General features: G+C 44.7%; 1 protein-coding gene across 5 annotated transcripts; it reads left to right on the forward strand.

The window, feature by feature from the left end:
• Positions 1-274: 274 nt before the first annotated feature.
• chd4a (chromodomain helicase DNA binding protein 4a) lies at positions 275-26,024 on the forward strand. 5 transcript variants are annotated; one of them, XM_084380001.1, is made up of 41 exons: positions 275-508; positions 1,032-1,189; positions 4,396-4,505; positions 4,860-5,102; positions 9,315-9,433; positions 9,656-9,921; positions 10,216-10,346; positions 10,452-10,590; positions 11,537-11,706; positions 11,834-12,067; positions 12,148-12,351; positions 12,446-12,654; positions 13,359-13,490; positions 13,582-13,681; positions 15,121-15,312; positions 16,620-16,820; positions 16,931-17,068; positions 17,229-17,350; positions 17,503-17,676; positions 17,791-17,932; positions 18,123-18,254; positions 18,403-18,520; positions 18,695-18,819; positions 19,052-19,144; positions 19,389-19,530; positions 19,613-19,782; positions 19,965-20,154; positions 20,314-20,403; positions 20,654-20,745; positions 20,864-20,997; positions 21,191-21,335; positions 21,487-21,640; positions 21,766-21,863; positions 21,955-22,213; positions 22,823-22,888; positions 22,980-23,192; positions 23,286-23,394; positions 23,538-23,670; positions 24,731-24,926; positions 25,396-25,571; positions 25,683-26,024. In XM_084380001.1, the coding sequence occupies exons 2-41, from the start codon at positions 1,129-1,131 to the stop codon at positions 25,695-25,697; spliced, it is 5,937 nt and encodes a 1,978-aa protein (XP_084236127.1). In that variant the 5' UTR covers positions 275-508; positions 1,032-1,128; the 3' UTR covers positions 25,698-26,024. The 5 variants fall into 5 exon arrangements, with proteins under 5 accessions (XP_084236127.1, XP_084236126.1, XP_084236123.1 ...); XM_084380000.1 differs by having other exon boundaries at positions 19,965-20,142; XM_084379997.1 differs by having other exon boundaries at positions 278-508; positions 22,977-23,192.
• Positions 26,025-26,574: the final 550 nt, after the last annotated feature.

A 26,574-nucleotide genomic window follows, 5' to 3' on the forward strand; every position in this document is an offset into this window, starting at 1 on the left:
GGAGGGGGGGTGAGCGTCTCCATGGTAACCCCGGTTGCTAAGGGAGGGGGTGGAGGTGCAAGGGGGGGGGGGGGGGGTGCGTGCATGGAGGAATGGGGAAGAGACTGTAGGAGAGGGAGGGGTGAGTTGACTATTATGGTCTGTACGTTGCAAGGTAACTATGCAGAGTGGGGGAGGGGTGACTGAAGTGTGAGTGTGTGTGTGTGTGTGTGTATGTGTGTGTCTCTGTATGAGGGGGGATATTATGGGATGCCTGCCCCCTGATCTCTTTGTGTGTGTGTGCGCGCGCGCGGGGTGTGTGTAGTGTGCGAGGGAGAGAAAGAGGAGACGGCGTCGTGCGCACACGCTGCCACAAAAACACGGAAATATATTTAAATTGTATGTATACCGTTAGCTTAAACACAAACAGCTTCCAAGTATTGATTGATAGACAAAGTGAGCCTGGAGTTACTGTTTTTTTTTTTTTTTTTGTTTGGGGTTTTTTTTTTTTTTGGGTGAATCTCAAGTTGTGAGTATCCTCAGTTTCTTTTCTTTTCTTTTTTTTCTTGTGGAGGCTTTCATTGTTTGTTAAATGTACTCGAGGTGGTCGGGGCGGGGGGCAGATGGCCTCGGATGCCGGGTTGTTAGCGCAGATATTTCGTGATTAACGCCAGATATGTGTGTTTGTGTGAGCGGCTCCAATCTGAACCTGGCCGCCGGTCAAGCTCGGCTAGCACGCATGCTAATGGCACGGAAACTAACGATAGTGGCAAGATGGCATGTCAGCTGAACGCAGAGATGGAGTGAGTGTAGGGTGCTAATCTTTGTGAGCCGTCCAACTTAATAGGCAGATAAAGTTAAGATTCATCGTCCATGCGGTGAGTGTTTAGGTCGCTCGGTGTTTTACCGGGTGCTGTGTTTTGAATGCTCTTTGCTGCTAAATATTCACTTCCGTTTTCTTTTTTTTTTTGTTCTTATTTCCCTTGTCGAAACCTGGCCGGCTGCCCCTCTCCTAATTACACAACACACACCACGACTTGGACCGACTCAAGACTGGGTCAGAACTCTGGATTATCCCACAAACAAATAACTTTATTTAGTTAGCTAAACTGTTAGCTAACTAAATAGAAAGTTTTCTGCTTGTCCGCTATGTCTGGAAGCGAGGATGACAGAGACGATTATGGAGCCGCGGACGACCGGTTGATGCACGGTAAGACAAGGCTCATTTGTTAGCTGAAATGGCTAATGTTCACGCCGCTCGTAGGCTAGCATGAGCAGATGTTTTTTTGACATTCATATCAATCATGTTTCGTTAGCAAAGCGCCCGCTAAGTCAATGCTGCTAACTACCGGGTAGCTAATGTTAGCGGCAACATTAGCAAACACTTCTCGCGGCTGCACTGCTGTTCAGTATCTATTTAAAACAAAAACAAAAAAAAACACCCACTTTTACCTAAACCACAACCAAGAAGCGGTGTGGCCGATGGATGCATTGTGGCGAAGTCACGCCGACTGACCGGCATGTTCCCGGGGCCTAACGCTAGCCAGCTACCGGTATCTTTTTACGTGTCGATGACAAGATGGAGGCAGCCAGTTAGCTTGGAAGCTGGCGGATGACGCTCGGCGGCTCTCCCCTCCTCATGGCCGGCGCCTTCGGTTTGAGTGTGGGGGGGGGGAAGAAAAAGTGCAAATAATAGCGTACAGCTGAAATACGTCCACACATCTCACCTATGCGTTTTATCCGATCAGTTAATCGAGCTTATTGATCGCTCGGGCTCGCGCGGACCGAACAACGCATTGTTTACAGTTTGTATGATTCCGACGAGCACGCGCGTCGCACACGTTGGAACCATTGAGAACAAATAGTCCTACAAGTTAGCTGCGAGGGCTAAAACCCGACCAGAACCGGCTTTTTATCCATTAAAAAGAGCCCAGTTCGTCTCAATCTGACAGGCGATGCTGTGTAAACAAACCGCTGTGCGAACAGGAGCAGAAAAATACCGAAAAGTGTAGAAAATGGTGAACATTTCTGGATATGAATGCAGGTTATTGTTCCCCTGAACAGGCACTTTAATTGGATTTGGTAGCCATGACATTATATTTCATGTTTGTTTTCTGTCCTGTTATGATATCAGACTCCAGAAATGCTTGTGAACTTGGTTTGAGCTGCAGTTAATGATTATATTTCATAATTGGTTAATTATTTACTGCATAAGTTGTCAGAAATTAATGATTAGAGTCCTTGCGAGACATCTTCAGGTGTTTTGTTTTGTCCAAACCAACAATACAAAAGCCAAAATCAAGTCGGTTTTATTCATTCAGCCCCAAAATCACAATCACATCGCCTCAGTCGGCTTTAAAATCTGAACACTAAGCGACATCCTCTGTTATTAGACCTTCGATTCGAGTGAGAAAAACTTAACATACTGGAAGAAAAATACCTTTTAACAGGTAAAACAGATGTAAGAAACCTCAGGAGGAGCCACAGAGGAGGCGTCCTCTCCCAGGACAGACAGATAAATGTCTTGTGAACAGAACAACACAATCACAGTTCACTAATATCACCCATCGACTGTCTGATACAAGGAAATTATATTAGGAATATTAAACTACTCAAAATTAGTGAGGGATATTTTGGTGTTTTACTTCATTGTTTATTCTGTGACATATCTGAATAGTTATTTTGCGTTTCGTGAATATTTCTGCTCCCTGACTTTCATTTGACCCCTGTCCCAATAACCCTGACTAATCCTGAGTCGTACTTAAACTGGGGAAAGTGTCAACATCTCTCATTGGAGAAGCTAAAACCAGGACATGATTGCTATTGCCTATAACCTAAATCATTATACATAATATGAACAATCACAGATTAATTTTCTGTTGCCTTAAATTTAATTGTTTCAGCTCTAATTGCAAGTCTTCTCTGTGCGGCTGACGTTAAGATGACACAGTGTTTTCCTTTAGTAGTGTTGTTAATAGTGTCTGTCACTCTCTTAGCTGTTAATGTTCGGAGACTTGAATGAAGTGTCAAGTCTCTAGAAACTCATCTCACAGTTTCACTTTGGCTAAAATGATCCTACAGCTGCTCTAAGTTTATGGACGAAGATCATTTTAGCCGTTAAGAGGCTTTTGGGAAACTACAGAATCGTCATCACGTCAGAAACGTTGTCGTACTGCGTTAAAAGATGATTTTTTTTTTAACCTGCTTGAATTTACAGCTGTGCAGCCACCCTCCCACCCGCAGACGCACAGCTCGGTCTCCTTTAGATGACCTAAAATCTCATCACATTAAAGCGTCTTCCTTACCAGGTGCATCTTCCTGGCAGCTTGCCATTTACTTTTTACCATAGTCAATTACATTAATAGGCTCTGAGTGCCGAGCCACTGATGCAACACTGGACCGTGCTCCCCTCCGTCAGAGGGCCTGCAGCACTGTGTAGTAAATCATAATGACTAATCAGCTGTAAACGACAGTTTTAACCACTAGAGCAAAACTGATTCGAATCACCCCCCTAGGGGCAACTTGTTAAATGGGTTAGGAGCCCAGACCACTAGCTTGTCCTCTACTAGTCCTGGTTCTCAGGCCCTCCTTTAATCACAGACCACTTTCATATCATTTGGCACAAGGTGGATGTGGTTGCAGCCTCACAGCGGTGTAATTATCCTGCTCCAGTAAGAACTTCTTCTTTCCTTTGGAAACCAAAAAGTAGTTTGTTGGAAATTTGGCCTCCTGATACTGATAATTAAAACATTAGCCCCATTAATCAATATCTCACATATTCAGTGATGATTTAAAGAGTGAAGACAGTCTGTGAAAAGCAGTTTTAAATGGAAAATCCTCCTGATTGAGCCATAACATCACGGAATATGTTGAATTTTGCAGTACTTCACCCAAAATATAGATAAGCAAAAGGCAAGGCAGATTTAGTTGTATAGCACATTTCATACCCAAAGTGTCATACAGATTACACAGATGAAAGCACAGGGAGGAGATGATGAAAATAACAAAAGAAGGCACAGAAATACAAAAAGAATAAAACAATAACTCTAATGAAGAGAGATGAAAAGAATAAAGCACAACAAGACAAACTAACAAATACATTTGACATGAGAGAAAACTCATTGAAAGCCGTGGTAAACAGTTCGGTCTTAAACTTTTTAAAATCCACAAGAGAAGCTGCTCAGTGACTCGGTTATTCACCTGCTGCATCGACGGATTAAGTAACCAAACTAAGCCACGTTCAGAATTCACCGCCGTGTCGCTCGTGTTTTGGTTACAGCCCGATATGCAAGTGTCTGCTGATGTACGCGCTACGGTCACAACTCTTTGTTCAGCATTGTTATCACACTTGCACATTCAGTCTCTCCTCTGTGTATCTGAACCCTGAAATGTCTCCGCTGGTCCCGATGATTGTAGACGATGAGGAAGAGGAGCTCTCGGAGACCGAGACTCCCAAGGTGAAGAAGAAGAAGAAGGCCAAGAAGAGCAAAGAGAGCAAAGGCAGCAAGAGGCGGTCACGCAGAGAGGTGAGGATGCAGATGTGTGTGTGTGTGGTCACTTAACTGTAGAATAAATATCAAAAAGAAAAAACTTTGAACAAAACAACTTAAACGCAGACACGACTCATGAAGCTTCACACTCAGTGAGAAGCATGATCGTCTGCAGGCTTGATAATCTTCTCATGCAGGCAAAACAGCTGATAAGGTCAAATTTGCTGGGGAGTAGTTATGATTGTAATAGATGGCCTGACCCCGTCTGCTAATAGTTAATAGACAAAACTTTTTACTTGCTTGCTTGTTTTGCAGAACATGTTTGGCATTTCAAACCTGTTTTAGGTCAAAGCTTCTTCTGCTGACATGTCTTTGCTCTCCTTGTCCCAGGAGCTTCCCATCAGCTCCCCGGAGCCCATGGACATGGGCCCGGTGGAGGAGGCCGAGGACGGCGGCCCTGCCCAGCGCTCCGACAGCGAGGGCAGCGACTACACTCCAGGACGCAAAAAGAAGAAGAGAGGGAGCAGCGGCAAAGAAAAGAAGAGGAGCAGCGCCGGCGCCGAAAGGAGCACCTCCAGGAAGAAGGAACCGGAGCCCGAGGAAGATGAGGACGACGATGATGACGATGGCTCGGTGAGGAAAACCGGGGAGGGTGTTTGAGGGACGGATCTGTGATGTTTTATTCCTTTTCATTGGCCAGAAAAGTCTGTGAACCTCAGAAAACTGGAGCAGAAGCTGAAAGGAGAGCTTTAGGACATGAGGAGTGAGGAGGAGGAAGATTAATTTCAGATTGTGGGGTGAAAAAAGGGATTCCCCTCGTGCACACTGAATCTGCTCAACTTTGATTCTGTGTGTGGAAATGATCTCAGATACCAGTCTGACAAGTGTGCACAGGACACGTTATGCACACTGAATGTTTTTGTTGACCATTCAGGGTTCAGCAGTGATGTTTGTGTCAGAAACCTGCCCTCAGTACACTTTTAATTGTCCCTAATAAGAGTTGTTTGGTTAATTATGTCGACGCCTTGCTCTAAAACTTGCGGCAAACCGCACAATAAATACTTTGAGTTTCGCCCATATCCTCAAACACCATCCAGCAAAACCTGTTCCCAGGATAATTGAAACGTTTACTGGTATTCAGCTCATAAACTTCTATACCTGCTGCCATTTTCTCCATGTGCGCTGTGCAGGTGCCGCACTCAACAGATGTAAAGGAAGCGAGATGCTCACTCAGAGCTGCTTCCTTCATCTCTCTCTGGAAAACGCAATGTGTTTAATTATTGGAGTCACTAGATTAACTAGCCGTACGTGGCCCTTTACTTGCCCAGGACGATCCTTAATGTTGAACCCTGCCAATTTTCAAAGCTATACGAGATTTTAGCTGTCCTTCAGTATCGTTCCCATGTAGCCATTTGTCCCTGTTCATCACCCAAAGTCAAATCTGCAGACTCTTAAACTTGCATTAATTTACGTCAGTGTAAATGTGGCTGAATTGAAAAGTCTGCACCACATTAAATAATCAAGGAAAACTGCTGATTACACCTCTTGTGTAAGAAGATTTTCACGACACACAGAAATGAAATGTACAGGTAAAAAAGTGCATTCAGATTTAAAGAATAAGAATAATTAGCTGTTATGTAAAGTATATGTAAGATGTAGTTAATGTGCCAAACCACCGTGATGACCCCTTTTTTAAAGTGTGCAGAAACAACATTTAACTGCGGTATTGAACTAAAACTGCGACCTTTGGCGGGCTAAAATGTTCAGCATCTTTGTTGTCCTGTTAATTCCTTTATTTTTTTTGGGACATAACTTTGGTAGCAGCCTTTGTTTGCTCCGTGACGAGCACATATTGACTGTGTACCTGTAATGGAGTCTATGTGATACGAGAGGTGCTTAAACAAAGAGCTGCGCCTGGTGGACTCACAATCCGGCGGCCAATAGGGGGCCTTGTAGTTAATGACACTTATGCAAGGGGTGGTGTTGGGATGTGTAAGTGTGTGTGTGTGTGTGTGTGTCTGGGACGGGGGTGTGTAAGGCATATATGCTGTTACCATGGTAACCCCGCCTAGCGCCGCTCTGCACTGCGCTCTTGACCCTTTTTTCTTTTTGGTTAGATAAACACATTTTAATTCATCGGCTGCGCCGCCCTCAATCCTTTTCTGCAGCGCGTTGTGGAAGACGACGAGATGGGAAGCGTTTTTTGGTTCAAGGCTGGAAGAGGAAGGTGTAGTTTACCTGGCTGAAATTACTGCTCACCTGCTCAGGGCCTTTTTTTAAACTTGAGGGATTAAACTTCAATCAGCAAGAAATTGGTTTTAGTAAATCATTTTCAGGGAAATCAGCAGTTTATAGAAGGAAACCGCTCTGAAGTCTGTTTGGTGCCAAACTAAAATTATTACTTTAGTTTAACGATTGATAAAATAATCACAATGGCAGGCATCTAGCCAAGATTATTTTCATTATTGATTCATCTGCAAATTATTTTTTGATTTGTCTAAAACATTAAAAACAAAATTCTAGATTCTCATCACAGTTTCCCTGAACCCAACGTGATGCCTTCAGGTCGCTTCTTTTGTCCAACCAACAGTCCAAAACCCAAAGACTCTTAATTTACCATCAAACCAGCAAATCTTTCATATTTTTGCTTGAAAATTACTTCAACGATTCGTCAATTATCCAAAAAATTGGCTGCTAATTTCTTTCAATCCACTAATCAGCTAAACGACTAATCATTACAGCTCCAAAGTATCCAATTTGACAATTAATTTAATTGTTAAAATCATTTTTCTAGCAAACATGCCTTTTTATATTTTGTGGTTTTGCTGCTCTTCTTTGTCTTTCTGTGATGGTCCCCTGAATGTTTTGGTTTTTAACTATTAGTCGTACAAAACAAACATCTGGAGAGAATAATGATCATTAAACATTGTGACTTTTAACCATGTTCTCATATAAATCTATAAAGATGCATCATTAATTATAATAATCGTTAGTTGCAGCCCAAGTTTAAGCCTTTACTCATATCAGAAATGAAAGTTTGACAGCTTGGACAGAGTTTAGAAAACTTTTTAAGCCTCCATCTAATGTGTTTTATTAATATATACATATCTATATTATTTTAATTCATCATTCACTCTATTGAACAACACATTTGACACTTCTGTCAGTTTCCTGTAGCCTGACAGGATGTTTACATGTTTTCACTGACGAAAAGTGACGTCAAAACTTTCAATCAACAATCACATGAAGCTGAACTTGACAAATGACTTAAATCTCTTACCACAATCTCATCTGGTGGTTAATGCACTCACAAACTAACCAAAACCATTCAGTGCAATTATCTTATAAAAAGTAAGTGGTCAGTCAGGCAGGTAAATCCTAATGGACTTATTTTTTTCAGCATCCGTTTGCTAATTTCAGATCCTCTTCACCGGCCACTTAAACCTCATGACCGCGCAAATGTCATCATCATTTCTGAATTAACAAAAATCACCATCAACTCCAAATGAAGATGTCGCGTTTAGGACAGATAACGTCAGCACCTGCGGCACAATAATTCAGTTTATTGTGGGTAAAGTAATGGCTGCTGCTGACGTGCGGGGAGGGGGAACAATGTCTTTGTGAGAGGTTGAAGGTTTGGCTTTTGTGATGTACAAGGACGCAGCAGCAGGAGCTTTTTGAAAACTCTTACAAAAACAAAAAGCTCACAGTTGTTCTCGCATGTTTGTCACTCAGTCAGAGTGTGATCGGCTGTAATCATCCTGCACGAGCTTCTTACATCACAGAAGTTTGTTGTGAATAATAATGTTGAGTTGTCTCGTCTCATTAGCACATATTGAATTATGAGCAGAGCAGCTTTACACATGTCGGGGCTCGCTCGTCTGTAAACCAGGTTCTCCTCCACATTCTGGTTATCTCATAAGTCGATCAGATTAGTATTGATGAGTCTTAACTTAAGTGGCTGTGAGACATCAGACGATGCAGCGTTCACATCCTGACACTGAAAGTTGTTCATTTTTTCTCTAAAGACGTCGACTGGATCTTCCAGCTGCTGTCTGATATGTAAAGTTTTTACTCGTGACTCTTAGATCGATCGACTCAGTTAGATCGGACTATCTTTGCGGTGTGTATTATTAACTTTCCAATGACTGGCACCTTCTTAAATCTTTAAGTTTTCTTAAGATGAGCAGCGAGTCTTCCTGGTTTCACAGTTGTTTTAGCTGCCAGTTTGTGAGACGTCTTTCTGTGCCATTAGACAATCTAAATTAATTAATTTTTAGGAGGGGTGTAAATCAAAAGTTTGATTACAATATCATGTTGATTCTTTGCACAACGATGCAATATATGATGTCACAAACGCTGCCATGATACGTTTTCGATTCAGATCAGGGACCTGCGATTGAAATGCCGATTTTTACCACCCTCTCTATTCTGCTTCTGGCCATTTAGAAGAAAACAACACAAAAATACAGGGAAACAAATGATGGCATTTTACATTGCATAAATTAGCCTGGCAGCTAGCAGACTTTTCCTCTACTTCACAAATTAAATCCATCACTTATACTTTTTCTGACTCACTGTTGGTCCAAATGGCTGCATCTCCTGCCAGCACCTCAGGTTAGTTTCAGCCTGCATGTAGCTTTTTTCAGCCTAACCTTGTTGAAACAGAGCAGCTAATTTTGCCGTAGCGAGAAAAAAAGTTATCAGACTGCTGAGTGAGATGCACTGTTGGTCATTGAATTGATGTATCAACCCCTACCCGTTAGTCTTTTTTTGACATTGTTATACATTTTTGTCGCTCTGATATTAATGAAGGTTGTTGTTGTTGTTGTTTGTTTCCTGTAGGAGCCCAAGTCGTCGTCCCAGCTGCTCGATGACTGGGGCATGGAGGATATCGACCACGTCTTCACCGAGGAAGACTACCGCTCTCTGACCAACTACAAGGCCTTCAGCCAGTTCGTCAGGTAGATACACAAACAGATTTGCAATAGAAATATAAAAATAAAACTATTGATGTCAAAATTTAAAGTCGCCACAGATGAATATAAGTTAGCACAATTTGTAGGTACTTCTACTGAATGAGTCAAATCAAAGATTCATTGCAACCCAGTTTGATTCATGCAGAACAAAAGACATGTTGAAAACTTGACTCGGACCATATTTGAATTTGACTTCCTTCCCTCCAGGCCCCTCATCGCAGCCAAGAACCCCAAGATCGCCGTGTCCAAGATGATGATGGTTCTGGGCGCCAAGTGGCGTGAGTTCAGCACCAACAACCCCCTGCGAGGAGCCGCTGCTGCCAACGCAGCGCTGGCAACCGCAAATGTACCGGCCGCCGTCGACAACATGGTGGCGGAGGTCGCCCCGGCTGCTGCAGCGCCGGCGCCCCCAGCAGAGCCTCAGCAGCCCCCTGCACCGCCGCTACGCAAGGCCAAGACAAAGGAAGGCAAAGGTACAGTGAGGAGGAGACGTCACTCATAGTTCAACTGGAAGGATAAAAGGATTGTAATGATTGAGAACAAAAAGGATATTTGAGGACGTCATCTCGGATTTTCTGACATCAACAATAAACGATGTGATTGATCTGGAAAATAAGTTTCAGTCAAAGACGTGTTGGTTTTAGCCCCGTCCCTTGTATCCATTGTTTCGTTAGTCACCTAGTTTGTGTTTTTAAGGCAGCTCTTTGTTCTGTTTCTCCTCGGCTCTGTGCGTGACTAACTCCCACCTTTCTTTAATGTGTTGGCAGGTCCCAACGCCCGCAAGAAGTCAAAGACCACACCTAAACCACAAGAGAAGAAGAATAACGCCAAGACCAAGAAAGTGGCTCCTCTTAAAATCAAACTGGGAGGCTTCAACAGCAAGCGGAAACGTTCATCGGTACGATCCGTCTTTCCTGTCCGTTTTCTTCTCGTGCACGCATTGCTCGTGTGTCTACATACAGCTGAGTTTTTATATAATGAGTTTGTCTCTCATGTTGCACAGAGCGAGGAGGATGAGCCTGAAGTGGACAGTGATTTCGAGGATGGCAGCATGAACAGCGTCTCAGTCTCAGAGGGATCCAACAGCCGCAGCAGCCGCAGCAAAAAGAAGCCGTCCAAGAGCAAACCCAAGAAAAAGAAAGGTACGTCTGACACCGTTTTAGCCTCTAAAAGTCAATTTTACTTCTGTTCTCCTTGTTTAATTCCTTCACTTGAATTCACAGTAGCTGTTGTGTAAACTCCGGGAGTTGAACCGATCACTGAGTCAGAGCTCTACATGCTCTGTGAACGGCCTCAGATAAAGCCTGCAGATTGTAGGTTAAGCAAACAGTGGTGAACGGTAATAACTGCATGCAGGGTGAAGCCTTAAACGTCTTAAGAACGAACAACAACATGAGGAGGTGTATGCACACACATACAAACACACACACATTAGTCACTGCGACTGAGTCAGCACAGTTGGGTATATTTAGAAGGACGACATCTTGGTCGTTGCTGACTGACGCATCCCCTGGAGCTGCTGTCACAAGACCGAAGTGCTGCTCAGATGCGTCACCGGTGAATTTAAATCGGCAACTGGAAGAGGCCGTTAAGTCCACATGGAGCCGATACGCAGCTGATTCAGCGTCCCTTTAACTGTCGTGATGTTTTGTTTCTTCTCTGAGGATCTGAGGTGAAAGGTTCAGGTTAGCTGCTGAACATTTAGCTCCTGAAACCAGCCGAGACACATTTCGTTTGTTTCCAAAAAGCCGAACCCATTCTTGAGAAATGCTAAGACTTTGCTGAAAAAATGTAAAACTCTTAGGAAATATTGAGAAATTAGTAGTAAAGATCAGTTTCACCCGCCAAAACTAATATTTATATTTTCCCTGTGAAAGCCTCCCGCTGAAGCTGTTGGTGTTGCTGTTGTTGAGGGGAAAAAATGAGTCAGCGAGTGGGTTTTCCTCCGACAAAACAACATAAACACGCAGCAGCAGAATGTCATAAATGCCGAGCCTGGATCTGAGCACGTATCGCACATCCTGTGTTCCAGTTTAATGTGAAAATGTCAGGAGGCGTTTTGGTCAAAGTGTTTTCTGTTGCAACCAGAAGCAGAGGAGGGGGACGGCTATGAGACGGACCACCAGGACTACTGTGAGGTTTGTCAGCAGGGTGGAGAGATCATCCTGTGTGACACCTGTCCCAGAGCGTACCACATGGTCTGCCTGGACCCCGACATGGAGAAGGCCCCCGAGGGCACCTGGAGCTGCCCGCACTGTGTAAGCAACACGCACATAATCTTAAATTATAACACTCTTAATCCTGTTCCTGTTAAACGCAGGTCAGTTTAGTTGAGCAGGAGCAACAGTGGACGTATAAACCCTGAATTTTTCCTCCTGGTTCCAGGAGAAGGAGGGCATCCAGTGGGAAGCCAGGGAGGAGGGCTCAGAGGCCGAGGAGGACAACGGCGAGACCGGAGAGATGGAGGAGGACGACCACCACATGGAGTTCTGCAGGGTGTGTAAAGACGGAGGAGAGCTCCTCTGCTGTGACTCGTGCCCCTCGTCCTACCACATCCACTGCCTCAACCCGCCGCTACCTGAGATCCCCAACGGAGAGTGGATCTGCCCCCGCTGCACGGTGAGCTGGAAGTGTTTTTTTAGAAGGGATGAGATGAAAGAGAAAAACGTTGTTCTAATATTTCTGTTGTTCTCCTGCAGTGTCCCTCCATGAAGGGGAAGGTCCAGAAGATCCTGACATGGCGGTGGGGCGATGCTCCTGCTCCCACACCTGTCCCTCGCCCTCCAGACCTTGCAGCCGACGCCCCCGATCCCGCCCCGCTGGCAGGGCGGCCGGAGAGGGAGTTCTTTGTCAAGTGGTCCAACATGTCGTACTGGCACTGCTCCTGGGTCACAGAGCTCCAGGTGTGTGTGGAGTACACAGAGAAATGACAAATAAACGGTTTTACTTCATAAGTCGACATTCTCCTTTAACATCTTCCTCTTTTCATCCATCCAGCTCGAGCTCCACTGTCAGGTGATGTTCAGAAACTACCAGAGGAAGAACGACATGGACGACCCGCCGCCCATCGACTTCGGCGAGGGAGAGGAGGACAAGAGCGTCAAGAGGAAGAACAAGGACCCCATGTACGCACAGCTGGAGGAGCAATACCTCCGCTTTGGAATCAAGATGGAGTGGCTGATGATCCACCGCATCCTCAACCACAGGTCGGCACACACACACACACACACCTTACAAATAAGTTTAAATGCTCCAACTTTACCTGTTAGAAGAAGCAAAGTTTTTTAATTAACGATACATTCTTTAAAAAGACATCGCTGCATTTATATGAAGTGTATATATATTCAGGTCACAGCATAGGAAGTTTATCAGAATAAAACGTCTCCTCTTCGTTACTTCTATTCATAATATTGAAAGTCTCTCTTGCTTGTAAGTTGTTCCCTTGAGAAGATGCACCACTCAATCTAATTATATGTAATAATCTAATCTAATTATATAAAATTTCTTTAATTGCATTATTTATTCAACCTTTATTTAACGAGGATGGTCTCTTGAGTTTGGCCTTTCCCTTTTTGTAAGAATCTACAAGCACTCTGAAGTTGAAATCCCTCCAAGGTCGGATGTGATATCCAACTCGCTGGAGCTGCACTTTTTCTGATAAAAGTAACATGTGGCGCAAAATACGGAGATAAACGAAGCTCTGTGATGCTGAGATGCTTGTTCGGTCGCAAAAATCACACCATCCTTCCCATTAAAATCGTGACGCATTGCAATCTCAATATCTGTCAACAATGATTAGAGTCTTTAAGAAATCAAGTGATATAAACTAGTCATGACATTAAGTTTAGCAGCATCTTTTAGTCAAATCAAGCAAAACGTTGAATGTTTCCGTCTCTGCTGTGTTTCTCAGCGTGGACAGGAAGAACAACGTGCACTACCTGATCAAGTGGAGAGAGCTGCAGTACGACCAGGCCACCTGGGAGTCCGAGGACATGGACTTTCAGGAGTTTGACGTCTTCAAGGTGCAGTACTGGAACCACAGGTGAGATAGAGACGTTTAATCTGCTGCGCGATACAGAAACACACTCGTACACAACACTTCCTGCTTTACTGACTGTGTGTGTTTGTTTCAGAGAGCTGATGATGGGAGAGGAGGGGAAACCAGGGAAGAAGATCAAGGTGAAAGGACGAGTGAAGCGGCCTGACAGACCTCCTGAGAACCCCGTGGTCGACGTGAGTAAAGATTAACAGAGTTACTGAGGAAAAAGCTGTTCACAACTCAGGATTCAGACCAGAACTGAACCATTACTGGTTTGAACGATAGTCAAGTTCAGGAGACGGAGAAACTTTCCTTTTAAAACCAAACCTGGAGACATTTCTGTTGGATCAGTTTGCAGTTCTTACACTTGTTTACTGAGCAAAAATAGGATTATATTCATTCACATAATTAATAGCTGAGACCGTTAAACTCTCTGAACCCCAAACATGTTTTCTTTTAAGAAAGTTACCATTTATCACCAGAACCTATAAATACAGAAATGATAGTCAGATTTTTTACATTTCGACGCTCCTTGAACAAATAATTTGTGACAAACACCTCCATCACTGATCTAATGAGATGAACAACATTATTCTACAAGTTTAATTTAAAACGTTGCCAAAAATAAACCGTTTGCAGGAAGCAGGTCCTGTTAGAAATGTTGAATTCTGTGCTCCTCAGTGCAACTTAGAAACATTGAACGACTGAAAAATCTTCGCTGAACTGCAGCGTGTTTACAGAGAGCAGATAAGAGACGACCAGAGAGGTTGTAAAAATGTAAATAGTTCAGTGTGTGTCGCATGTGGGACCTGCTTTCCTTCAGTAGTGGTATCATTTGTTGGTGCGTCGAATAATGTTGTTGTGTATCTGCAGATTCCTTCAAATGTTTTAGGAAAGAAATTCAGCTTCCCTTTTCAATGATTTCTGACATTTTAGCTGTCAGTTGTTATTTTTGGGTTCTCCCTACTTCTAGCCGTAAATAGAGGGAATGCAATTTAAAAACAAGCCCACATGAGTGAAAATACACATTTTGACAACGCTCACTTCAGATGTTATGGACCGTTTCTGTGCAGTTGTGGCTGAGAAGGAGCCGACTGACCGTATATTCAACTATATGCAATATATTCTCTTAAGACTAATATTTTCAGTATCCCTCGCTGGTTTTGCTTATTTTGACCTTTTCCATTCTTGCTGATGTTGATTGGATTAAAAGCTGAATGAATAATGATATAATTGGCCACTGTGCAATAAATTGTCCGTTTTAGTTTTAAGATCTTTATGAGTTCTCTGTTTTTCAGGGTTCATAAAAAAGTCTTGAAAGTTCAGAAAGCAATTAATCTTAAACAGTCGTGTTTTTCAAGGTTAGGAAGATGGAGGATGGAATGTAACACTGACAATATGCCTGATTTTGGGCATCGTTTTCATCTACGCAGTCACTCATGTGAAGAAAAATCTTCTAATATTTTAATTGTGTTGTCATATTTGTTTGTCTCTGTGCTTCAAAATTAGCGAGCATTAAATAAATAAAGTGACAGTTTGAAGCTGCATTTATTATAACAATTAAAATTATAAAAGCTTCAAGAGACTCGTCTTCATGTGACTCAGTTTCTGTCCCGTCTCTTTTCTCCTCCAGCCGACGATAAAGTTCGAGCGTCAGCCGGAGTACCTGGACAGCACGGGCGGGACGCTGCATCCCTACCAGCTGGAGGGCCTCAACTGGCTGCGCTTCTCCTGGGCTCAGGGCACCGACACCATCCTGGCCGACGAGATGGGTCTGGGAAAGACGGTGCAGACCGCCGTCTTCCTGTACTCGCTCTATAAAGAGGTGTGTGCTGTGAGAGACTGCGTGTCTGTTGTGTAGATGTGTGTGTTACGCTCCCTCTGAGGCCACACACACTGAAACTGTGTGCACTGGTTTTGTGGTGAACTGGTTTGTTTGAAACGGGAGCTCAGCACAGAAAGTTGTTTTGACTTTGAAGTTTGTCCTCTTCATGATTATTATTAAATTAGTTTCATTATTAGTTTACAACTAATTAATTTGATCTGTTTTCATGAGTTTTGGCCGAGCCTCCCTGCCTGTGACTGTCTTTAGATAGCCGTCATCCCATTGGCTGGCAGCCATTCAGCCATTTTGTATTAGTCAGGTGAAATCTGACGACATTAAGTTCGATCTCAGACAGTAAACATTCACACACCAGACGTGTGTGCAGCTGCTGCCACCTAAAGGCGGGAGGCCAGAATACACTTCCTGCCAGAGCAGCAGGAGCTCTGTCCCTGTTCATAAACCTAATGTGATGACTTATTTTTAAACCACTGGTATTAATTGATCCCTCTTAACGATATGTTTTGTTACATAAACATTTCTTAGATGTGGAGACGCTCAGAGCCGGGGGAGGTGTGGCGTTCATGAGACAGCAGCTATAGCAGGATGTTTGATGACAAGTTCAGTCTTTTATTTGCAAAAACTAGACCAAAATTTGCCAAAAAGACAGTCGTCTGATTAATTGCTATTAATCCTCATTAGCGGGGCTGCATATAGCGATTGTTCTCATTATTAATCGTCCACAAAGTGACGTCTTCAGATTGCTTCAGTCCAAAACCCCCAAAACTCTTCATTTACTGTCAGAAATGAGAAAGAAAAGCAGTAAATCCTCACATTAAGACGCTGGAACCAGAAAATGTTTGACCGCTTTGCTTGAAGTTTAACATGATTTAGGATTTCAATATCTGAAATCATTTTGTCCTCTTAGTTACCCTTTATGACATGATTTGGTCTTTAAAGTCTGTTTGGAGCCATAAATATTTAACTGCAAATTCTTATTGTGATTTTTTTTACGGGTGCTGATGTTTCGTACTGTTCAAGTTCTGCTCTCCTAATTTAATTTGACATCGTTTTGAAAACAAGGAGAAATTGCTTTTAAATCTCCTGGGATCATAATTTGGTGCCTCGAAGGTCTGAGTCAGCCGCAAGATGAAACTCACAACTCACAAAAGAATTCAATTTAGAGTAATTTGTCTTGTGACAGTGATGCTAACTTGCATAATACGTCCCATGCAAAACTTCCAGTTGCAAGTCAAACAACTGTCTGATCTGTAGGACGTGTTGAGCTGACTTCCTGTCTCCCCCCTCAGGGCCACTCCAAGGGGCCGTTCCTGGTCAGCGCCCCGCTCTCCACCATCATCAACTGGGAGAGAGAGTTTGAGATGTGGGCGCCCGACATGTATGTGGTGACGTACGTCGGAGACAAAGACAGCAGAGCCGTCATCAGAGAGAACGAGTTCTCCTTCGAGGACAACGCCATCCGAGGAGGGAAGAAGGCGTCCAGGATGAAGGTGAGAGGAGGCGGGACAGAAAAAAAAATACGTCCCAGATGAGTTGAGCGACAGAATGAAGTGGGTTTAAACTTGTTTTAACTCGTTTTTATGTTGATTTCATCCAACAGAAAGATTCGTCGATCAAGTTCCACGTCCTGCTGACCTCGTACGAGCTGATCACCATCGACATGGCGATCCTGGGCTCCATAGACTGGGCCTGCCTGGTGGTGGACGAGGCCCACAGACTGAAGAACAACCAGTCCAAGGTACAGACACACTCAGGATCACTTCATCAAGAATCAGCATGAGTTATCAGCTGTAAAAAAAGTATAACACGTCTGGATTGAAAGTCTCTGCAGTCAGCTGTTACCAAAGTTTAACTGAAGCTCCTGTTGACATGTTTCTCTTTGTTTCTCCTGTTTGTAGTTTTTCCGGGTATTGAACAACTACCCTCTGCAGCACAAACTGCTGCTGACTGGAACTCCTCTGCAGAACAACCTGGAGGAGCTTTTCCACCTGCTCAACTTCCTCACACCTGAGAGGTTCAGGTAGGAGAACATCTGTGTTTAAAACCCAGAATGATTTCAGCAATCGAAGCAACCGTAAAACAAAACAAAATCACGGTTTTCAATCAGCAGTGTGAAGATCCCACCTGACAGTCACTCACCTGTCCGTGTCGTGTCGTCCTTTCTGTTCGCAGTAAACTGGAGATCTTCCTGGAGGAGTTCGCCGACATCGCGAAGGAGGACCAGATCAAGAAGCTGCACGACATGCTGGGTCCGCACATGCTCAGGAGGCTGAAGGCCGACGTCTTCAAACACATGCCCTCCAAGACCGAGCTCATCGTCAGAGTGGAGCTCAGCCCCATGCAGAAGTGAGTCAGGAGGAGGGAACGAAGGCGACGATGCCTCCTGTTTAAGACCGTGTAGTTTGAGAATGGTACGGTGGATAAAGAAAAGGGTAAACGTGTGATGTCGTCCTTTTGCAGGAAGTACTACAAATTTATCCTGACGAAAAACTTTGAGGCTCTGAACACGAAAGGAGGAGGAAACCAGGTGTCTCTGCTCAACGTCGTCATGGACCTCAAGAAATGCTGCAACCACCCCTACCTCTTCCCCGCGGCTGCTATTGTAAGACACGAACATCAGATCATTTGTTTTAGTGAAATGTTAGTTTAGATTTTATTTCAAGGCACTTCTGAAGAATTGTGTTAAAGAAGATCTCTAATTATTGTATTGAATGTTTGAAAGGAAGTGTTAAATTACTGCAGAGGAAGAGAGTCGACAAACCTAAATGTTTTTGATTGTTCGCCCCAAACAGGAAGCTCCAAAGATGCCCAACGGGATGTACGACGGCAGCGCTCTCACAAAGGCTGCTGGGAAACTGCTGTTACTGCAGAAGATGATGAGGAAGCTGAAGGAGGGAGGACACAGAGTGCTCGTCTTCTCTCAGGTGAGAGACGACTCATAAAAAATATTCGACCAAACTCTAGAAAACTTACAAAAGAGTTTGAAGCGTTTCCAGTTTGAGCTGCAGCAAGAGAAATCCAGAAACCTCAGTGTTTCCTAACAAACCGTCTCCTCTGTGTGTTTTGCTGCAGATGACCAAGATGTTGGACTTGCTCGAGGACTTCCTGGAGAACGAGGGCTACAAATACGAGAGGATTGACGGAGGCATCACAGGAGGGATGAGACAGGAAGCTATCGATCGCTTCAACGGTGAGACGGAGAGCACAAACGTCTTTCTTTTCAACTTCAACTTTTAATTTCACAATGTAAACTTGATGAGTCAATAGTGTTTAAATGGCTATTTACAGTCATTAAACTTTCATGGAAGCTGGTGATTCAAACGTTCTGTAAAGTGACCGTTCTTTCCTCTCTTCTCTCCCTCAGCTCCTGGTGCTCAGCAGTTTGCTTTCCTGCTGTCGACGAGGGCCGGAGGTCTGGGTATCAACCTGGCCACCGCCGACACCGTCATCATCTACGACTCTGACTGGAACCCCCACAACGACATCCAGGTACAGCAGGATTACTGCGACACCTCTGTTTCTGCTAGCTTTTATTGAAGTGCATCGTAAGGCTCAAGCTTCATGTTCAAGCCAAGAAAGTTGCCGTTGTCTGACGTGATGTCGTACAGTTGGTTTGACTGTGAAACGTTCTTGAAACATCTTTTTATCTTGTTGAAAAGTTCAGCTGATGTTGTAAAGATCTTATTTCCTCTGTTCATGACTCCTCTTCCTCTGCGTCCAGGCCTTCAGCAGAGCTCATCGTATCGGTCAGAACAAGAAGGTGATGATCTACCGCTTCGTCACCAAGGCCTCAGTGGAGGAGAGGATTACTCAGGTGAGCGGGACAGGAGCAACACGTATCTGTCGAGCAAGTGTTGCTTAAAAGACGTTTCAGTCTGGCAACTATTTTTATGACCAGCAAAGAGGAACAATCAGGCTTCATACAAAGTCCTATGTTACTGCACGACCGGGTCAAAACCCTACAAACATCTGCCCGGAGCTACATTTAAAAAACAGTTTTGGATAAAAAAGTGAAAGCAGTTTGTGATAAATATCTTTTCTTGTGTTCTTCTGTCCAGGTTGCCAAGAAAAAGATGATGCTGACTCACCTGGTGGTCCGACCAGGTCTCGGATCCAAGACGGGCTCCATGTCCAAACAAGAACTGGACGACATCCTCAAGTTTGGAACGGAGCAGCTCTTCAAGGACGAGATGTCAGAACGTAAGAAACGGCACCGATATGCTGTTCACGGCTGCACGACGACGCCGAGAAACGACTTGTGTTAACCGACGTGTGTTTTCAGGTGAGAACAAGGAGGAGGACAGCAGCATCATTCACTACGACGACAAGGCCATCGACCGTCTGCTGGACAGGAACCAGGACGCCACGGACGACACGGAGCTGCAGAGCATGAACGAGTACCTGAGCTCCTTCAAGGTGGCTCAGTATGTGGTCAAAGACGAGGAGGAGGAGGTGAGTGGATCCAGATGTTACGCACAGCAGCAGTTAATTAGTTGTCAACTATGACGAGACTTTTGAGGACGTTGCAACCCTTATGTGAGGATGTGCAACGGCTTCGGCTTCACTTACTCAACTGGTCTCGGTCGTCACGCTGATCTTCTTCACCCTCTGACTCTTTCTGTCCCTCGGCTCAGGAGGAGGAGGTTCAGCGGGAGATCATCAAGCAGGAGGAGAGCGTGGATCCAGACTACTGGGAGAAGCTGCTGCGTCACCACTACGAGCAGCAGCAGGAGGATCTCGCTCGCAACCTCGGCAAAGGCAAACGTATCCGAAAGCAGGTCAATTACAACGACGGCTCGCAAGAAGACAGAGGTACGAGGAGAGGTGATATTTGCCGTCCAATTTTGGAAATTTTCTCTCTCTTCGTGGTGTTTGTGGATGTTGGACTTGTGCAGATCAATTTATGCTTCATCGTGTTGTAAACACTTTCTCTGCTGGAGGACATTCATCGTTTGTTTCCGGGGTTTTTTTTTTCTCTTACAGCTGATTGGCAGGATGACCAGTCTGATGGCCAGTCAGATTACTCTGTGGCGTCTGAGGAGGGAGACGAGGACTTTGATGAGCGAACAGAAGGTAAGAACCACCGCATAGACCACTAGACGATGCTGATTTCAAGCTGTCCCTCACTTGTTCTGAAACCATAAAACATCTGAAAAAAGGGCAAATACAATGAACAAGAGCTAAAATGTCCAGATAAAGACGAGGCAGCAGCTTCGTCATGTTTATACACAAGAAATAAAGATATAATTGATGCAGCTCACTCGCCTCCCTGCAGAGCATCGCTTATTATCTGTGTAATCACCATCTGTCCTCCTCCCTGCAGCCAACTCTCGCAGGCCGAACAGGAAGGGCCTGAGGAACGACAAAGACAAACCGCTGCCCCCCCTGCTGGCCAGGGTGGGAGGCAACATCGAGGTGAGCAGCTCAACGCCAGCCGGGACTGTTTGTTTAAAAATCCACTGGGTTGTCATGGGTCAGACGTGTTGTGCTGTTTGGTTTCTGTTTGTGAAGTCCGACTCTCGCTGTTTCCCAGGTGTTGGGTTTCAACTCTCGGCAGAGGAAGGCCTTCCTGAACGCAGTGATGCGTTATGGGATGCCTCCCCAGGATGCCTTCACCACCCAGTGGCTGGTCCGAGACCTGCGAGGGAAATCTGAGAAAGAGTTCAAGTAAGAAACAAAATATGATCGATCGATCGCTGAAAACAAGTGGTTGGACTTTCTTAAATATCAGGACATCAGAGTTTCTTCACTGATATTAGATAAAAATAAACCTTTAATTCTCTTCTTGTATTATTTCAGAACCTCTCGTATGTTTTTCCTCGTCTCGCGTGTCCTTCATCAACTCTTCTCTCTCTTTCAGGGCCTACGTCTCGCTGTTCATGCGTCACCTCTGTGAGCCCGGAGCCGACGGAGCCGAGACCTTCGCAGACGGCGTCCCCAGAGAAGGGTTGTCACGGCAACACGTCCTCACCCGTATCGGTGTCATGTCGCTTATTCGCAAGAAGGTAACTCAAACTTGTCTTAACTCAAACTTTTGTTGGTAGAATAACAAAGAAAGCTGCGATGGCGGTAAAAGACCTGACGAATTATGAGAGTCTTGACCCTTTCTGACAGCAGTGTTGCGTTCACTGACCGCGTCTTCTTCGTGTTTTCCAGGTCCAGGAGTTCGAGCACGTGAACGGTCAGTGGTCGATGCCCTGGATGGCCGAGCTGGAGGAGAGCAAGAAGGCCGCCGCTCAGCCGGACTCCCCCGGAAAAACCCCGTCCACCGGCACGCCCGCCGACACACAGCCCAACACACCCGCTCCAGGTAACACACACACACACACACACACATACACACACACACACACACACTGCTCAGGTCCCAGTGCACGAGACGATCTTCACAAACCACATTAAAACAACATGATGAATGAACGTGTTTCTTTGTAGTTGACGACTCAACAAAGACTGAAGAGGCGGAGAAGGAGGTGAAGAAGGAGGGCGAGCCGGAGAAGAACGGCAAAGAGCCAGCAAAGACCAGCAACGAGGTAAAGACACGATGTGTTCATGTGACGTGAATAAAAGTAGGATCTTTAGACTCTGAACGTGTTAATTAAAAAAATTGACTTTGCCCTCCAGGTGATCGCCATCCCAGATGACGACGAGAAGAGTCCACCGGCGGAGCAGGAAGACAAGAAGAACGGGGAGGAGCCGATGGAGACGGACAAACCGAGCAACGGAGAAACGGAGAGCGTCAAAGAGAAGGAGGGAGAGAAGGAGAAGGAGAAGGAGGCAGAGGGCGAGAAGAAGAGTCCCGAGGGAGGAGAGGAGACCAAGTCACCTGCAGAGGCCAAGACGGAGGGGTCAGAGGTCAAACCTGAAGACCCTGAAGTCAAAGGTAAAACTCTAAAACTGTTTTTATCGCCTGTTTTCAGTCGGTAGTTTTCCATTTTTATTTTCACAAGACGAAGGTTAACAACTTCCTCACGGTGCACGGCACTTACTCAGAAAAGCTACTGACGATATAAACACCAGAACCAAAACCAGAAGAATAAAGGTTTTGAAGATGTGATGACATTTAAATTACTCAGAACAGAAACGCTCACAACCACAACAGAACAGTAATCGACACTGTATGGAGGTGTATCGGCTCTGAAGCTGAGACCGAAGCTGTGATTCAAACGTCTGCAGTCGTCTGAACCTTCATCTTTTACTTTCACTTTTGAAATGACTCACATTGACGTCATTTCTTTAAAGTTGTTTTCAGTCTCTCACGTTACAAACTTACTTAATACGAGTCTGCGAAGTCAGATCTGATCTCTGACACAAACTCGACTGCAGCGGACTTTTGTGTCGGACTGTAATCTGCAAAAGTCGCCGTTAAAAGTCTGACATTGTCTTTTTTTAAATTTATTTATGTTTTTGAGTCTGTTATGATCTTCAAAATTGTGTCTGTCTTTATTTTTCTTTTAATGTTTCTTCTTCATGTTTCCTTCGTTTTTTGTAGCAGAAGAAAAGAAAGAAGAAAAGACAGAAAAGATGGACACCACGCCTCCCGCTGACGACAAGAAAGGTACCAAACTCAACAACGAGGTTTATTCTCTCTTGTCTTCGCACTCTGTCGTCTGGTTGTTAATCGTGTCTCCTTTCACCTCCTGCAGCAGATCTGAAGGAGGAGAAGGAGGCGCCGAAGACGGAGGAGGCGACCAAACTGCAGAACGGAGACGGCAGCAAAGAGAGCGCAGCGTCGGCCGCCCCTGCCACCGCCGCCACCGCCGCTCCTCCTGCTGCTGCCGCCGCCGCCGGAGCTGCCAGCGAGGAGAAGAAGAAGGCGAAGACCAGGTTCATGTTCAACATCGCTGACGGAGGATTCACAGGTACACACACACACACACACACACACACACACACAGGTAGTTTAAAGTCGTTTTCATGTAATAATCGACGTGTTTCTCTTCTCTCTCCCTCAGAGCTTCACTCCTTGTGGCAGAACGAGGAGCGCGCCGCCACCGTCACCAAGAAGACCAATGAGATCTGGCACCGTCGCCATGACTACTGGCTGCTGGCTGGCATCATACAGTATCCTTTTATACCGCCTGTGATTGGCTCACCGCTCTCCATGAGGAGAATTAAGGGGTGTAAGCGGAGGATTGTCGTTGTGTTTTCGATGAGTCTTTGTCCGCTCAGAGAAGTTGTTCCTCTTAACCCGCCGCTCTCTTCAGACACGGTTACGCTCGCTGGCAGGACATCCAGAACGACGTGAAGTTCGCCATCCTCAACGAGCCCTTTAAAGGAGAGATGAACCGAGGGAACTTCCTGGAGATCAAGAACAAGTTCCTCGCCAGGAGGTTCAAGGTACGGATGGACGCCGCAAGCTCCTCTGGCTCCGTGTTTTCTGTTTGATTTGATGATGTTTCAACTGTTCAGATTCAAAATCAGAAACCTTCCTGAAGCCCTGAGGGCCCGACATCATTAAATAATTCAAAAAATGTGCGAGCCAGAGCGTGCAACACTTTATCTACTTTTAGTCTACTTAATGAGTTAATGATACATTTTGAGACGTCAATGAAAATAACTTGGCTCATTAGCACCAGGACTGTAGTTGAACTGTGTTTTTCTGACTTTTCTCAGGGGACTCATTTGTATCGGCGCATATTTCTGTTTTCTTTGAGATTTGCACAAACTTATTGATTTTGTCTGACCTCTCTACAAGTGAAGCTCTTCCACTGTAAATACAGCGATCGGTTTCCTCTTCAAGCAGGAGACGATGACATCAGGGAGAAACAACATAAAATCTAAGATGAATTAACTTCCTCTTAAGGCTCTCAGCCTTCCTGCAGAACATCAGCCTGTCATAACTGCTAAACGAGGGGCGATAAATGACCTAATGATGTCATGTTTACTAGGGACGGACTCGTTATGGCTGATTGTCCGGCTGATATTCTGCATTTTTCCATTTTATTGAGCCCAATATTCTGTATTTTCTGTTTTATCAGGGCCAAGTTTCTGCAGTTTTCTGTTTATCGGCGCTTATGAAAATCTAAACCAAAACTTTATTTTTAATTCAAAGTATATCGGCTCCAGATGTCAGTTATTGGTCTCCTTAATTACTAATAATCTGAGTCCGTATCGGTCCTGGAAAACCACATCAGTCGATCCCTGATGTTGAAGGATGACGGACTTTGACCGGTGCAACTTCTCTGATATTTGATAAATGAAGCTGTAAATCACAGAACAAAGACAGCGAGGAGACTCCAGTGTTCAGATTAATATAATATAAATCTTACTGACACTTTACAATTATCTTTTATACGTCTGGTAAACAAGAATCCAGTGCGGACTCGGATGTTTGCTGATGATAAAGTTGATTTTCCGCTGACGCTGACGCTCTCCCTCCTCCCTCCTCCTCCTCCAGCTGTTGGAGCAGGCGCTTGTGATCGAGGAGCAGCTGCGTCGCGCCGCCTACCTCAACATGTCGGAGGACCCCTCCCACCCCTCCATGGCCCTCAACACCCGCTTCAGCGAGGTGGAGTGTCTGGCCGAGTCCCACCAGCACCTCAGCAAGGAGTCCATGTCCGGGAACAAACCGGCCAACGCCGTCCTGCACAAAGGTGAGACACGGACACGCTGTCGGCCGCCGTGATCAGGGTTCTGGTTTAAGTTATGACTTCCTGTTAGCATCTTAGCATCCAGGATGTTTTGAAAGCTTTTAGAGATGCTTTTAATTTGATAAACGGCGACTATCTTATTAAGTTTTTTGTATGTTTTGGTCTCGTTTATTACAGCTTTTTAATCATTATTCAAAGACTAATTTTTCATCTAGTTTCTATGTTCTGTTGAGAATATATACGTACCTCAGCTTGTCCTTTAAAATAATGTTATTACGTCCGCAAATAATGTGAACTTTAGGTTGTGAAATCTGTCGTCACACTGAGATCAGAGTATGAAACCTGGAGGTAAAAATCTAACGTGAAGAAAGGAAATAAATCGCTTTAGAAAATAAAATGTTGCTTGAAACAAACAACCATAAATCTGTTGTGACTTCAGTTCCTCATCCCTCGTTTCCTCTTCTTCTCTCAGTGTTGAAGCAGTTGGAGGAGCTGCTGAGCGACATGAAGGCGGACGTCACCCGCCTCCCGGCAACCATCGCCCGGATACCGCCGGTTGCCGTGCGACTCCAGATGTCTGAGAGGAACATCCTGAGCCGGCTGGCGAGCCGAGGACCCGAGACACAGACACAGGCACAGACACAACAGGTACGGAGCTGAAGCCATCGATCGTCAGTCGATATGTAAGAGTTTAATAATAAATAAATAAATGATCATTAAAAACGTGTTTCTAACGTTGTCGTCTCCGTTCTCCTCCAGATGTCGCAGCAGTAGACTGAAACTCTGCTCTTTACCTCGAAAACCACCCCCTGCCTCACCTCGACATTCCTGATTGGTGCACAGCAGAAATAACGGACAGCGCGCTCCAGCTTGAAGCCACGCCCACTTCACTTTTTCCCCCCTAAAAACAGACTTTACAGAGTTTTTCTGGAGGATCGAATCCTTTTCCCCCCCGATAACCCAAGTTTGAGGCTGTGGACAGAAAAGCTATTTTATTTTATTTTTTTTCCTCCTTTTTTTTCAATTTCTGTATTAATATTATTGATATAATGTTATTATGATGGTTTTTTGGGACCTAAATAAAAAAATGTAATAAAAGAAGTTGTTTGTGGTCCGTTGGGCAGAAGGTCGGCGACGGCGGCGTCAAAACACGAGAACGTTCACGCCGCTTATTGGTCACATGTGTCTGAGGCGGGAACAAGAACGTAAATACAGGAAGTAGGTTGAATGCACTCACAAATACTACACTGCTTTATACCCGCTAGCTGCTGCTACTACCAACTGTTTGTGTGCTCTCCGGCATCCCAGAATGCAAAGCGCAGCTGGCTACAGGAGCTGTTTAGCTCTACAGTACACCTGTAGTTGGATCAGATCACGTTCCCACCACAAACGAAGCGCTCCAGAGTTCATTTGGGTCCAGATCACATCTTCTCAAAGTTGTTTTGGTCCAGAGTCTGATTCAACCGGACTAAAACACTCGGGGGTGAAAACTATAAAGTAATTTTCTGTTTTTTTGTTGTTGGTTGTTTTTAAAGGTTTTAATTTAGTCGTTCAGTGAACAACGATTCATTTTATGTTTGTTTTTCTTTTTAAACATTCTAACATTCAGAATAATGGCGGCAATTTTGAATCAAAGCTTTGATAAATGTGT

Source organism: Pagrus pagrus (assembly GCF_965226575.1).
Source record: "Pagrus pagrus genome assembly, chromosome: 17".
NCBI classification, from domain to species: domain Eukaryota; kingdom Metazoa; phylum Chordata; class Actinopteri; order Spariformes; family Sparidae; genus Pagrus; species Pagrus pagrus.

Coding starts and splice junctions, on each gene's coding strand:
- chd4a (XM_084379997.1), top strand. CDS start 1,129: ATGTCTGGAAGCGAGGATGACAGAGACGATTATGGAGCCGCGGACGAC. Junction 10,347..10,451: donor GCAAGCGGAAACGTTCATCG/GTACGATCCGTC, acceptor CATGTTGCACAG/AGCGAGGAGGATGAGCCTGA. Junction 22,214..22,822: donor TGAAGACCCTGAAGTCAAAG/GTAAAACTCTAA, acceptor CGTTTTTTGTAG/CAGAAGAAAAGAAAGAAGAA.